The 16,444-nt window shown below is 41.5% G+C and overlaps 1 protein-coding gene across 1 annotated transcript; it reads right to left on the reverse strand.

Moving 5' to 3' along the window:
- Positions 1 to 2,533: 2,533 nt before the first annotated feature.
- Positions 2,534 to 14,549, reverse strand: lhx3 (LIM homeobox 3; the record flags this gene model as incomplete). The annotated part of the gene is made up of 6 exons (XM_084324690.1): positions 2,534 to 2,970; positions 5,980 to 6,151; positions 7,792 to 7,943; positions 9,600 to 9,802; positions 10,028 to 10,199; positions 14,453 to 14,549. 6 exons carry the CDS (start codon positions 14,547 to 14,549, stop codon positions 2,534 to 2,536), a joined length of 1,233 nt encoding a protein of 410 aa, XP_084180816.1.
- Positions 14,550 to 16,444: the final 1,895 nt, after the last annotated feature.

Below are 16,444 nucleotides of genomic sequence, written 5' to 3' on the forward strand. Positions count from 1 at the left end.
CCAGCTGGAGGCCAGCAATAAATGTATGTTGTATGTTTAATATATGAGTTGAGCCGCTTTGGGACAAGGGGGGCAATTCACTGGACTTTTTCAGCGGCTACACACACGCGCGCACACACACACATGAACTCTTTGGCGTGCACACGTATCTGAATACAGACACACTCACACTCTCTCACGCTCATTTTGGGTTACACTTCGCGCAGCATAGAAATTCTGAGAAATTCACTCCACCGAATGAAAACCCAGATCCTTGACATCCGTGGAAAGAATATTTAGTCCCAGTAATCACGCTAAGTGCTAAGTCTATACACTGCACAGTGCACAGTGTTTGCTTCCAAAAACCCCTGTTTGTTTTGCACACAAACTCTTAAGTGCCAGAGGACTATGGGACTATTGGCATGTAAAGTCTACTCATATGACAGAGCTGTCATGGTTGTCATTACCTGGCATAGTAATCCAACCCACAATTACATCTACCAATTGATGCCGCCTCGGTGAGTTTGAATATACGATACACGGGAAAACAGAATTCCCTCAAATTTGTTTCTTCTTTTTTTTCTTTTTTTTCACATTGGGTGGTTGGGTTGCTTTTGGAACACTCTGCAAATTGCTTGGAGATGGTGAGAGGGTACATCCATAAAGAGGAAATAGATTGATGGCGGTTGTCAGGGAGAGCGTGGGGTTTTAAATGTACCGTCTGTGATGCTGGGCACAGATAAAACTGCACAGCAAGTCTTTCTGTCACCCCGGGGAAAATGAAAGACATTGACGGTCAAGCACGCACACACGCAAAACACGCACACACGCAAATGCACACACACACACACACACACACAAATAGTGATTATACAAGCAAATACATATGCACGTGCACACACGTACACACACATGTACACACAAACTGTATTATGGGTGATTATACAAGCAAAGTCATATGCATATGCAGGCACGCACACACACACTCACACGCCTACACACACAGAAATACACAAACACACACGCACACACACGCTATTTAATCTATTTAATTGAACCTGACTTTGAATAAGTAAACAAATGAGGAAATTCACAAGGGGCACTCGATCCCTCCTCTGCTAATGGATTGAAGATTCCTATTCCGTAGGGGCATTTGGGCAAACAACGCCCAGTTATCTCTAAATCGACGACTTGCCTCTCTGTCTGCATCAAGTTTCGCCACTAAAGAGCCGTTGAACTGATACACCGTTGGTCGTTAGCCAGACGCTCAATTTGCACGCTCAGCCAGAACCCGGGCTCCGGTTTCACTATCTGCGTTGTGATGTAAGATCTATACGGTGGATACAGTGAGTAAGATAAGAGATAAACGCTAAAGGATGGACTACCACCATTGAGACGCTGTTCAAAAACTCTTCATCAGTTCATGAATCTTCCCGGAAGTCTGAGTTACTGGGAAGATAGAAACTCTTCATTTTGGTCGACCAACATTTTTATGATTTTTCTACTTTTATTTCTTATTTTCTATTTTTATTTCAGTTATTTCCTGAAATGGGCTAAAGCATATCTCTGGTCAGTATGAAAATTTAAAGAGATTGTCATCAAACCCCAGAAGATACAACTCAAGAGGCAGGGGTCCATTTGGATTTAGCTGACAAATTTATTAAAGACCTGCATCACTTTTAATCATCGTCATTATCAGAGAGAATAAATAAGACATAAAACATCTTCCACATAAACAAACACGTACACTGAACCCCCCCCCACCCCACCCCCGCCCCACCCCCAACCCCCAGGGTCGTATTCAGTAGAACAAAATGAACAAGATACATCTGAGAACACACAAATGCATAGACGTAACTGGACCCCTAGTTACCGGTTTAGAGTTTTCTTTTTAAATGTTTTTATTCAAATGTTTTTTCTTGCCTACGTCCCTGTTCATAAATGTACAAAGTCCTCGTATCTGGGTTATTATTTGTGTCCAAGAGGGGGAGTTGTATAAAAATAAATTCTCCACAATGATAAACCATTATATATATAGACATTTGGCAACAACCAGACACTTAAAAGACTCAAGAACTTTGAACCGAAAATCTGTGTCAGAACATGTTTTAGAAAACAGTAGTAGCGGGGAGAACAAAGACATGAAGATGGTGAATCTATCAAAATCCAACCGGTCAACGTCTGAACTTTCTTTGCCGTCATCGAGTTGCCTCTGAGTTTGTAGCATGATCTTGTTGATCGTAATCATCCACAGAGTCCACTGTGTCGGCTACACAGTTCATAGGTGGAGGACTATCTCTAGTTCAAGTGCTTCCGTTGAAGGACGTTTCTCGTCATGTCAAGAGTCCGGCCCTCCTATCCAGTCCGCAGAGGTCAAATGTGAGAAGTCGGTGATCACAGAATGATAAGAGAGATCCGAGGAGAGCAAAACAAACGCAAACGTCCCGTCTGGTCTCTCCCGCAAGCAACGTCCCATGTGACTATATTCGTTTTTGTCCCAATTCCTGGAAAGCGGATCGAAGAGAAACGTGGCCGATCACTCACGGTCAACCAATCAAAACTGCCCGTGGTCCACTTCGTCCAACCAGGAAGCGGGGCTGGCAGGGAAGTCCGGATAGCCGCCACTGCTACCCGTGGAGAGGTCCGAGCTGGGGCCGTTGGCTCCCCCCATGGAAACCCTCATGGCCGGGTTCATGCCGGGGCCACCGCCCTGGGTCATGATAGACAGGCCAGAGTCGGGATAAACTAGGCTGGAGATGAGGGGCTGGTGCCTGGGCTGCGACTGCAGCGAGCCCGGGGACTGAGGGAGGCCGTATGGGCTGCTGGAGCGGATGTCGTGGAACTGGTCCTGGGAAGGCAGGGCCCCGTGATCCAGGGGGAAGGAGCTGTGGTTGTTGGCCCCCTGGCGACCCCCGATGCCTGGGGGGGAGGTCTCGCTCAGGCCGCTGTAGATGCCGTTGGTGTGACCCAGCTCTGACATGGGTGGCTCGTCTGTGTACAATAGAATAGAATAGAATTAGAAATACTTGAATCATCCCGAGGGAAATCTGGCACTACAAATCGCTCACAGTAAACATTTAGGTAGACAGAACAAAGTCACAAATAAGAATAACAAAAGAAATTGCCTAAGAATAAAGAGTAAAATAAGCCTATATAAGATAATAATAATAAGGTACGGCCCTGGATTCACATTTCGTATGTTATGTATATACATTCTAGTATAAAATATACAGTAAAAATATGCAGAAGTCTACAGTAAGTGTACAGTAAGTGTAATATTGAACAATGTTGTTTTAAAAGTAAAAGTCCAGGAAGATGGTAACTGTCACCCTGTGCTCAGTGATGCAGTGAGGCACAGTGATGCATTGTAAAGTCTGGTGGCTGTCGGAATGAAGGACTTCCTGTGCCGTTCAGTGCTACATCTTGGGAGTGTTAGTCTAGCACTGAACATGCTCCTCCTGTCAGCCAAGTCTGTGTATAGTGGGTGGGAGGGGTTGTCCCTGATGGCATGGAGCTTAGCAAGGCTCCTCCTCTCCGCCACCACCGCAAGAGATAAAGATATCAATGTATGTTCATTGTGGTCACATTGCATCAGCTGAATTAAAATGCGTATCAGTAACTAATCTCCTATTCTATACAGATGTTTTGTGCCTAGAAATGTGTGAGCGAATATCATGTTAATTGTGAAAATGTCCAAATTGACAGTATTGAATATTGAGAAACTGACTTTTATATAGAAATATACATTTTCCCAGCTGGTTGTACTTGCCTAAACTGTAAGGGGAACACAACTCCAAATCAAGAATTCCAATATGTTATTTCTATGGCCTATGTGATGTTATCAGGTATAAAGTCTGGAGCTGGTCCATAGACAATGAATAGGAGACTGATTCTGTGGACCCACAGAATGTTATATACGTATATATATAACATTCTGTGGGTCCACAGAATCAGTCTCCTATTCATTGTCTATGGAGCAGCTCCATACGTATACCTGATAACATCACATAGGCCATAGAAATAACATATTGGAATTCTTATATATTATATATACATATATACATTCTTATATACACCCAAATGAGCGTTATTCTATAATAGAATTCTCAGTTCTGAAACAGAAAATGTACCCATATAGCTACTGCAGCTTCAGATTTTGTACCTGATGACATCACAAGTTTGAGTTTTAGCACTCTAGTTTTGGGATTTGGTTGAGAGTTGTTTATGTTTGCTAACACTTTTGGACTCTCGTAGACCATAGGAATAATATGAATTATGAAAATGGCCGTATTTCTTCTTTCATCTTATTTTCCACCCATAAAAGACCATACCAGTTGTTTTGACATGTGGGTTCCAAGTCATCTTGACTTGATACAAAAATCAAGGTGCCCTTCGTTTTGTATGGTATATCACTTTTCTATCTGAAAATGCGTCTGAAACACCACATAAACCCATGACATAAACCCTTGTTTTCCCCCCTGAAGAAGTTGCTCTAGTGTGCTCTATTAATAAAAGAAGAATAAGAATTCTTCCTCAAATACTGTATTATATCACAAAACAGAAAACAAGTGACAAGATGTTAGCATCAAACCTGGGGACTTTCTTCACTTTATGTGGTGTTTAAGACACATTTTCAGATGAAGCCTATGGCAGTTCTGAATTGGCAGAAAATAACTACAATGTTCTTCAGTAACTGTAAAAGATTATGAAAACACAGAAGGCTGCTGTGAATTTTGTATCAAGGCAAGAATGATTTGGAACCCACATGTCAAAAACACTGGTATACTATTTAACCTATAGCCCTAAATGTAACCAGTCCTTTACCCTGACCAACCTGGAAAACGTCATTAGCCGTGTTGTATTTGTGAGGTGCAAAACATCGAACTATGACCTAGTTTCAAATGATAATATGTTGCAGGATAATTCTTATTTTCTGTGTTGGAATAACTAAAGTTAACAGACATTTTAACGTCTGACATATCAGTGTAAATTCCTCTATACAATGTAGCTAACCATTTGGCTTTCTGATATGCAAATTGATTTGATCAGTCATATCAAGAAATTAATAAACCAAATATGATTATCATTAACATTGTAGTACTAGGGAGCAATCGCCCCTTAAAGTGTAAATGCTTATATGCCTTAATATGGACACACCCCCTTAATAAAAATCATAGGGTACTTAAAACATTGCACACCCCTTAAACCTGTCAAGGGGAACTATCTTATAAATGGCCTTTTTCAGTGTTTAGCATTGTTTCCTAGCTATGTGGATCTATGTCTCTAATTCTCATATTGGCGCATTCTTCCAATTCTCCTCTCACAATATTCACCCTCACTGAACTGAGTCATCTGAAAATGTGCATATCTGTGATGTCAGAGATTTCTCAGCTGCATAATAATGTGGCAGTTGGTGTGGCAGTTGGCACCAGGCCACACAGTGGTTGGAGCCCAGCCTCAAAACGGCTTAAGATCTTGAGGTAGACAAATGCTGTTTTTGAGTACTTGATTAGAAATACAAAACAATGCATTTTTTTTAAACCTTACAGAGGTGTTCCATAGACTCACAGGAATTGTGTAAAAGTGCCCAAATAGTTAAAGAAATAGTCAAATAGTTCCCCTTTCTTTAATATCGGTCAATGGTTAAACACCTTAATCTGTAATGCCTGGGTAAATTAAGGAGCTTCATTTAAATTAAGGTGTTGTAATTGGTTTTTAAAGGATCAAATTCAGGGTTTTTGTCCCTTAACTTTACTTCACCTCATTTCTACTTAAATTATTTCTTAATTTACCATAATTCTTATTCAACAACAATGTTATTTTAAGGGTTTATTAAGGTGTAAAATAAAGGAGTCCCTAGAACATTAGAGCACTCTGTTAGTGAACTATCCATTTTCAGAACACGAGAACAAGTGAATAAAGCTGAACAGGTGAACGGGTCACTCTTGTCTCCACTGATGATAAAGATAGATATAGTGTTCCTGTGCCAGTGTACTGTACCTGTAAACGACACCTCAGCATCACTGTCCATGCCCTCCTCCTGGATGCTGTCTTTGTCTGATTTGGAGCTCCCTCTCGACCTCTTCATGTTGCGGAAGTACTGCCCCCACCTCTGCCTCCCCGCGTCCTTCTTCAGCCTCTTCTCCTTCGCTCTCCTGTTCTGGAACCACACCTAGAGGAAGGAAGAAGGGGACATGTTTCTTTAGATTGGGGAGGGGCCCTGAATGGAAATAAATGCTTTTGGACCAAAAGATGTGACACAATATGGAAATGTGGAGTGTTGTAAGCTATAGCTGCTTTCATTATGCTATACCCAGGTCGGAATATTAGAGTATTATAAGGTGAATAAATTGAACCAAGCATTATTTTCGGTCTTGTTCAATTTGTCTTGTTCTACTTATGTTTTAATAATTTTTTTGAGGATCATCATCTAGCCCTAACATTTTTGAGAGTGTATAGACGATACTTAGAATATAAAACAGATAGGCATGTTTATCCCATAATATATATAGTAATCCGTATGAATTTACAATTAAACATTTACCTTTTAAATGTTTATTGTAATTATCCCATTGGGGTGCAACCCCCACATCCCACTAACTCTCTTTACATGTTGTATGGAGACATTGCGATACACAAGACATACTACAGTATTTTCCCGCCGTGCACGTGCGCCTACAATGCTTTTAAGGCAGGTTACCATTAAAGGGAAATTAATTTTCAAGGACTGTCTCGCGACCGGGTCACCTCCTCTTGAACCCAAGTGGGAGATTGAAACAGTGGGACGGACCACTAATGTTGGGACCAGCGTGCCCCGGACGAGATTTATCACGCACGTAATTAACTTGGCGACAGCTACAAGTTGTCCTTAACCCCGGGAGCAGACAGGTTAGCATTTCATGTTTCCCACTCGGACGAAAAATACCATCCATGCTCTTGGATGATTTTAATTATTCATATTTCTGGGCGGCCAGTCGGCCACTCGAGATTTAAACCGTCAAATAAAAAACCATATAAGGCCTTAATGTATAGCATAATTTAAAATTATTTGCATTTTCTAAAGAAAACATGGTGTGTTTTAAAAAATATTGCATTTGTACTTTATTGTTTGCATTTTGTACTTCACTTTGTACTTTAGGTTGTACTTTCGTTTGTAAATTGTATATATTTTGTATAGTGTTTAGCCTTTATTCTTTTTACTTTTTACTGTATGAAACACAATCTAAGGAGGCTCATATACAGAATCAAGCATTTCACTGTAATGTACATTATATGACAAATAAAACAAAACTTGAAAACTTGAACTAGGCTTTCTATGTTGCTAAGCGAGAAAACCTGATCCAATTCAGTTACAAGCCCAAAAAAAGGAATGGGTCCGTTCTGCTCCTTAATGAGATGCCGCCCTAAGTGGACCCTCTTCACCCCACTCCCCCCTCGCCGAATAATGAGAAGCGTTTTAGTGGCTTCCGTCCTCACATTTTTGTCCTTGCAAATAAAACAATATATATGACCATCATATAGCTTATACACAGTCAACCACAGGCTTTTTCACAGACAATGCGAGGCACCCTCTTAGCATTGTTAACGAGCTCGCACTTATTCCATTCTGCCTTTTACGTGTGGGGACTTAATTTTACTCCATCTAATCGTAAATCCCCCCCCCCCCTCCTACACACACGCGCGCGCGTCCATATCTAGACCATTTTTCAGGCACTATTTCAAACATAATTCCATCATGCAGTGTCCTCCTTAGAATAATGAAGGAGGCTGAGGACACTAATGGAATATTTCTTAATGGTCCCTTCTTCATACCTGCACAACCCGCATGTCCAGGCCCGTCTCTGACGACAGCTGCTCCCGCACGTGGCGCGCAGGTTTAGGGGAGTTATTGTACGCGTTCTTCAGGGTCTCGAGTTGTTTGGCTGTGATGGTCGTTCGCGGCCTTTTCGCCGTCGAGTCCGCCTCTGAAAGGTAAAGGGAACAACACAGCGTGAGTCATAATTAAACAAAATATATATATTAAAAAAAAAAAATCTAAAATAATGCAAAGTTTCATTATAAATTAAATAAAAAGACAGACATAAAGTAATGTTCTCATTTCAGTGTCTCACTCGTGTTAAACCAAATGTTTTCTAACGAAAGAAAAAACATGGTATGGTCCAGGTATAATATTCAGAGCATTTTAAAACGATATATGTTTGACAATTTCTTTTAATCATAAACCAAAATTGAGAATGCTGTCGTGCGTAATCCAATCGTATCTCCACCATAATTGTTGGCCAGTGGATCAAACGACATAAGAAAATGTAAGACCCCCACCCCCCCCCCCCCCCCACCCCACCCAACGAATACTGCCCGTGTAATTGCGCCCTCTCATTAGTAAAATAAACGTGTGTGTTTTTCCTGAAAACTCGCGTTAACTCAGCGCGTAAATCAGCACTTGGTGTGGGGCAGTAAATTCCAACAAACAGATGGAGTAGATAAAACTTGACCAACGCACAGTCTGGCCCTTAGCATCACTGTCCGTGTCTAGGGATTTCGTGTGGTTTAATAATCAGTGAATATAGAGACATGATCATTTTAGATAATTAAGTTTTAGGCATGCATGTGGGACGAAAGTTTGAATTAATTACCATTTTGTATATACGAAACATTCAACAAAAACACTTCTGTAGTATTGATTGGTTTAATTTGACACAACAACAACTACTTGTAAGGAAATTCTAGACATAATACAATTTTATTTTTATTATTAAATTTTTTCTTCTATTTCACGCTATTTCAAAAGGCATTCAATAGCACATATAAATCCAATGGATATCCGGGATACATCCAGCACGTCCTTTCCTCACTATAAGTGCACATAATGTATACCCCTATAGGCCCGCCATTACTCAAGTTTCCTATCGATTGGGATGCAATGAACGATCCAATTAGCGCAGGTGGGTCAGGGTTTATGGGTGACCGGCACAGTCCTGCACATCAACTTCACAACTCAAAGCACTCGTTCAATACTAGGTCAATGTGTAAAACAAGGGAAACGTTACATAACTTCTTGGTCGGCGCAATCATTTCTACAGGCCATACCGTTCGGCCCAAATATGGTCTTATTACTCAGAGCCATGTTTTACCAGTCTGCCAGGGGGCAAACCAATACAATGTTATGACTGGATTATTACCTGCGGACAATGCAATGAAAATGTGTGCCGTGGGAATGCTTGATGAGCCTCCGGAGACGGTTTGAACTAAAAAGGACCGTGAGGAAATTATATTCCCTTGACCTCAACATTGGACGAAAACACAAAAAGGGTTTCCCAAGGAGACCGGAGTCAATCTGCTCTTGTAAACAGGTCAATGCCAATTCAAAGGCAAGTGTTGTTGTTCCTTTGTTTGTTTTAGTTTTTACAACTGTTTATCTGCAGTTCAAACTCCAATCAAAGCAGTTTTTCCGATTTCAAAGGGAATATGCTATCATTTCACTTTGATCAGCATTTTTTTTAAGGGACCCCCATTAATACCACGGGAGGCCAATGTGGGTTCAAGGTTGCGGGAAACCACGATCTAAGGTTTGATTTGCTCTATGTGGTCGTTTTTTTGCTCTCGGCCGACCCCTCCCTCACCTCTCTGTTTGGCGGTCTCGTAGTCGGCCTTGCACACCAGCCTGCTGTCCTCCATCAGGTAGTACTCGTCGCCCGTCGCCAGCTGCCTTTTGCACACGATGCAGGCGAAGCAGTGCAGGTGGTAAACGAAGTCCTGCGCCCTCCTCACGACCTGTGTCGGCGGAATGCCTTGCTGACACGCGGCGCATTTGGTCCCAAATCTCCTTTTTAAAGATACGAAATTCACCATCAGTAAAAATGACACCCACACACCACCACTAGCATTTACAATTGCTAACTTGTTATCAGGCTATGCGTCTTACGCAGGGGGGGGGTCTAAACAGGCCTATTATCCGATTTCACCCAAAAATATAGAATTGGAAAAAGAAAAAATAATAAAAGTGTAAAGGGATAATAATAATCCTTGGGTTTTATTGAAGGCTACTCACTTAAAGAAATCCTCTTTGCAGTAGACGCTGTCGCCCCGGCTGAAGCACTTGTCCGCCAGCTGGGACTGGCAGTCGCTGCATTTCAGGCACTTGCTGTGCCAGTGTCGGTCCAGCACCTTGAGGATGAAGCGGTCCACGATGTGCTGGTTGCAGCCGGCGCACACCGGGATCTCTGCAGCGGGACACAAGCAGGAGCACCGCGGTTCACAACACACATCTCAAACACGGATATTATGTATAGCATAATGTGATCATGTGAAATGGTAAAAGCCTTATTCGTGAAATAATAACAATGGACGCCACGTGTAAAGCTGATCAAATGTTTTAAATAAAAAGTAAGTAAAGTAAGCTGCTATATCAGTTCAGTCTTATAACAAATGTCATAGTTATTTTATACATGCGTGTTGATTATATATTAAACCTGTTCTATCCTAGTCCGTAACCTGCACAAATGATTTATTTTAAACAATCAACGTGAATTAATGTCTTAAGCTTTCCATAATTATGTAATTTTCATCCATATATGCAAAATAGCTATTCGTGGGGGGAAAGTGTAGCAGATAGACATTATAGTTGAAAAATATCACTTGTAAAACTGCTCTTAACTGAAAGAACGTTTCTGATTAAACTGCTTTCTATTGGATATTCAATTCAATTCAATTAAAAAAACGTTATATCATTATAGCTCACATTTTCTCCAAAGAGAAAAGTGGAAAAAATGTATGTATATTTCTGCTACTATCATCATCATCATCATCATCATCATCGTCACGATTTCAAACATCATCAGAAGCAGAAGGGAACCAATAAATCATCACCATCAAAACCATAAATAAATGAATAGGCATATAATACTTCCTTCCAGAATTGTTTCCAAGAACACACAGTAACACAATGCAGGCAACATAATGCATGACTTGATCTCCATATCATCAATAGATGCGGGAGAGGAGACCAAGTGAACCAAACAGTTGATGTATTATTGACCTTACACAGCATGCCAACACAGAACGTCGTCATCAGATAAACGAATAACGTGACGTACAACAAAACGCTTTAGACCGTGTGGTCTCCACTTTAACGCACAAAAGGTTCTGAACTTGTGAGGGTCAGTCTGACCAACAATATAGGCCTATATGAATGCTGCTACTACTACTACTACTACTACTACTACTACTACTACTACTACTACTACTACTACTACTACTACTACTACTACTACTACTACTACTACTACTACTACTACTACTATAATAATACTAATAATACAATATGAATTTAATTTCTACACGATCTTCAATAAAGTATATCTTCATCACCGTATTTAATTCTTTTTTATTTTTAGTATCAATCCCTATCTCGATGAAAGCATCATTTATTCGTAAATCAGGGAACTGATGAGGACACTGGGAACTGATGAGGATACTGGGAACTGAGGAGGATACTGGGAACTGAGGAGGATACTGGGAACTGAGGAGGATACTGGGAACTGAGGAGGATACTGGGAACTGAGGAGGATACTGGGAACTGAGGAGGATACTGGGAACTGATGAGGATACTGGGAACTGAGGAGGATACTGGGAACTGATGAGAACACTGGGAACTGATGAGGATACTGGGAACTGAGGAGGACACTGGGAACTGATGAGGATACTGGGAACTGAGGAGGATACTGGGAACTGATGAGGATACTGGGAACTGAGGAGGATACTGGGAACTGATGAGGACACTGGGAACTGATGAGGACACTGGGAACTGATGAGGATACTGGGAACTGATGAGGACACTGGGAACTGATGAGGACACTGGGAACTGATGAGAACACTGGGAACTGATGAGGATACTGGGAACTGAGGAGGACACTGGGAACTGATGAGGATACTGGGAACTGAGGAGGATACTGGGAACTGATGAGGATACTGGGAACTGAGGAGGATACTGGGAACTGATGAGGACACTGGGAACTGAGGAGGACACTGGGAACTGAGGAAGATACAGGGAACTGATGAGGACACTGGGAACTGAGGAGGACACTGGGAACTGAGGAGGACACTGGGAACTGATGAGGATACTGGGAACTGAGGAGGATACTGGGAACTGAGGAGGATACTGGGAACTGAGGAGGACACTGGGAACTGATGAGGATACTGGGAACTGAGGAGGATACTGGGAACTGAGGAGGATACTGGGAACTGAGGAGGATACTGGGAACTGATGAGGACACTGGGAACTGAGGAGGACACTGGGAACTGAGGAGGACACTGGGAACTGAGGAGGACATGAGAACTGAGGAGGACATGGGAACTGAGGAGGACACTGCAGGGAACTGAGGAGGATACTGGGAACTGATGAGGACACTGGGAACTGAGGAGGATACTGGGAACTGAGGAGGACACTGGGAACTGAGGAGGATATGGGAACTGAGGAGGAACTGAGGAGGACACTTGGATTGAGAGGACACTGAGGAATGAGGAGGGCACTTGGAAAATAGGACAGAATGCGGGGCATGAGGATTTAGTTAATTCCGTTCATTTCGAGAACAAACATCAACAAAAACAACATTGAATAGGAATTCAGACGCCGAGTTAAATATTGACAATATCCACATAGCCGAATGAAACCAAATTACTATAGGGTTCACAGTTATACTTGTTTGAAGGGTTCCAATCCAAAAAGTCACATCCATTTCGGATGAAACATTTAGTTCGGCTGCCTCATTGCTCAATATGTTCAATAGCTATAGTACTAAAATAAAAACAATTAAAAATAAGTAGGCCTAATGCGCCACCCCAAATGGTATAGATATCTCATTTGTATATGTAAACCGTCGAAGCATAGAGGTCTTACATAAAGGCATAATTAAAAAGGTAAATAAATAAAGACATTATAGAAACTGTTCGATTCACTGTCTATGTTAACAAGTTTCATAAAAATGTGTATTTTTAAAGTAGACCGTCGGCATAATATAACAATAGCCTGGGCTATATACACTGCAGAAAATCAAAACAAACAAAAAGCGCATATGCCAATTATAATGCAAAACGTTTAGCAGACACACATCGCCCTTAAAATGTGGTTTAAAAAATGTAAAGAAGGAGAGAAAGCGAGGATGGTGAGGTAGGCCTCTATAGCAGGCCAGCTGACGAGCACAACACCTGCTGCCGCGCACAGGCCGTGATACGATCATTTCATCAACACCAGGCAAGCATGGAATCTGCCTAGTGCCTACATAAATCATTCATTATCCTCGACAACTGTTCAATGCACTCACACTTTCCAAGCAAGACAAGGTTAATCCTACTGAACCCCAAACACGTCCTATTGTATTGGCGTACATCCCGTCTCAAACAGGCCTGCCTTTTACACACGGCCACAACAACCAATATCATATCGAAACTTAATATTCAAGCAATTGCTCCTCTTTAATACTTACTGGGGCATATATTGCATCAAGATCACCTATATCATTCCGGGTCTATTTGTTTTTAACACTAATTAAAAGTCCAAGTACTTCTTGTTTCATCCGCCCAAGGAATCGCATTCCTATTGTTCAGTTGTTGTTGTGTGGCCAATTTATCAAACATTAATGGAGCATTTCTTCTGGCAGGTAATACACAAGTGCGTTGGAGCCACGTCACGAACAGGTGCATCCAAGTCATCATTAATTCAACAGGCTTCTGTAAAACTAGAATGCAACGTCTCTGTCTCGTGCTGACGACCCGGGGTGTCCAGGCGATTAGCTCACTCTGTTAGACACTATATTACAAGTAGACATGCCCGAGTCCAATTTTATTTCTTATATGAATTCACAAAACCCTATGTGAAGCTATGGTGTCTCAGAGAGGCCTCCATCGCTCGGGTTGAAGGCCCTATTATGAACTATTTTAGAATTTGACAATACTATTTACCTGGAAACTACGTGACAGTGTGGCCCAGTGGTTTACAGTAAATTCCGTCCACCAGTCAAACGAATCAACGTTAAAACGCATGACATCCACGTTGCTTTGTAGAGTTCAACAGCACGGAGATGACAGATGACTTGAGACATATGTCATTTCGTAGATTCACCTCTTAAACCCTCGCTATACGCCACTGTCATACAGGAGACACAAGAGACGCACAACACACAGAGAGATGTAGACTGCACTTTGTTTTGGAAAACACGTTCGATCAAATTTCCATGTTAATGGCAACATTGTCAAAAAGACATCCTTCCTTCTTCATCACACATTAAATTACTCGCATAATCATATAGCCTGTTACTGTTAGCATCCTTGCCAAGCAGCTACAAGTTCCGTTGATAACTGAACTGTCCTCTGTCCATAGTTATAGGCATAATAAGCAATATCTCAGCGTTTATATATACACAGTCATTTGAACGATCGAAAACGAACACATTTCGTATCGTTTTACTGTTGGATTTACCTTTCCGTAGTTCCTCACTCTGGGCCAACAATGCAAAAAGCATCTCCGTATTATTCGACGCTCCCTTTGCAGAGTTCCGTTCGTTATGGCCATCCATTGCTCATGATTTCCCCCTCATATGATGCAAAAGTGCGTTCGTTTCGCGGTCTACAGGGGCTCGTATAGGCGGCACATATTCGGAATAAACGGTACAAACCAGAGGACGCCTAAGAATGCCACAAGTAGAGAGAGAGAGAGAGAGAGAGAGAGAGAGAGAGAGAGAGAGAGAGAGAGAGAGAGAGAGAGAGAGAGAGAGAGAGAGAGAGAGAGAGAGAGAGTGCTTTCCTGCGTGCGCTCGAGTTCGCTGTATCCTTCAGGGGCTGTTGTGCGCAGCGCAGGATTACGCGCAGCGGAGTTACCCTGGCGACTGGGAAACAGATTATCATCACCTAAAGGCTGCGACTTGGAAAGGTGTTCCACGTGTGTGTGCGTGTGTGTGTGTGTGTGTGTGTGTGTGTGTGTGTGTGTGTGTGTGTGTGTGTGTTTGTGTGTGTTTGTGTGCGTGTAGCAGGTGTGTGTGTGCGCGCAAAAAAGTGAGTGGTGCGTGTGCGTGTGTGCGCGTGCGACGCGTGTGTGTGTAAGTGTGTGTGAGGGAGTTTGTATACCACTACCAGCCTATACCCGGAGGAAGAATAAACAGCATGTGAAATAAAGGGTCATAGGAGTTGTATTATTAATGTATTATGCTTTGTTATAATGTCCAGACCATTGCTTTAGAAGTTACCACATACATTATGCATCATATGAGCGGTTCTATTGGCTGATGTTGGCTCTGGGGTTTGGTCTGCCTTGTTCTAACTTCTAACTTGTTTGTTCACAATATTGACGCTGCGTAATAGGTTGGGTTGGGTATCTCAAGTTTGAGAATCTTTTGAGAAAGTATAGCTATCGCGTTGTTTATTTATCTTATTTAGACTCTGCTGCACCGTCGTGTGGCAATAATAATTCTACAGTGGTAGCCTATAGTTTTGCTCGTGTTCCCATGCAGAGCTTTTTTTTTTTTTTTTTTACATCTCGTGCAGCTGGCCGGAAGTCACCTGTGAGGAGAACATTACCTATATATCATGAGAAGATATCACCACCAGGCAGCCATAGGCCGACTTCCCCCTCGGCTGAGCAACACAGACGATTTCACCGAGAAAGCCCAGCGACAACAATCTCCTCTCTCACATCTGGAAGTAAAACATACTTCGATGTAACTCTCAGCTGATCTCAATATTAGTATTGTCCTCGTGTTCAGGACAGGTGCAATTAAATGAGCTCTTACTATAATGTCACATTTACATATATTACATTGTAATAGTGATGTTGATTAATGATCACTGCCCTGAATTAAAAAAGAAATAAATAAATACATATCCATAAGATACGTTTTTTTTGTGTGCCTACTTTTGGGTTTAATTTTCTCAAATGACAATATTAACGAATACACACATCCGACTTATTTTCTCTTCAACTTCAACTTTAGACCTGCGGCTCAATATCACATTTTTGACATTATAAAATAAAGAAAAACAAATTAGAACTTAAATCGTGTCTTTTAACAGCAACTTGTTCAAGATAAAATAAAGATATTAGTCTATTTGATTTATTTAACGTTTATAATACATCATATAATATAACATTTAGATATGTGAATACGGTGAAAAGAAGAAAGCGTTTGCCATATTCTCAATGTCAATGCGGAACTCGTGCTTTAGCTCATTATTTTCTCCAGGTTTTTAATTTAAGACGCAATAACGGAAATATATGTCCGAAATGTTTTTGTCATTTATAATTGTGTTCAATCATAATCATTATGTCAAGCAATGTTGTTTTAATATTTAATTTTAAAAGAATAGCTAACTATAGGTATTGCACACACACGTGCACACATGCACACACACACGCACACACACACACACACACACACACACACACACACACACACACACACACACACACACACACACA

The sequence above is a fragment of the Notolepis coatsorum genome (assembly GCF_963971535.1).
Source record: "Notolepis coatsorum genome assembly, chromosome: 11".
Classification (NCBI taxonomy): Eukaryota; Metazoa; Chordata; class Actinopteri; order Aulopiformes; family Paralepididae; genus Notolepis; species Notolepis coatsorum.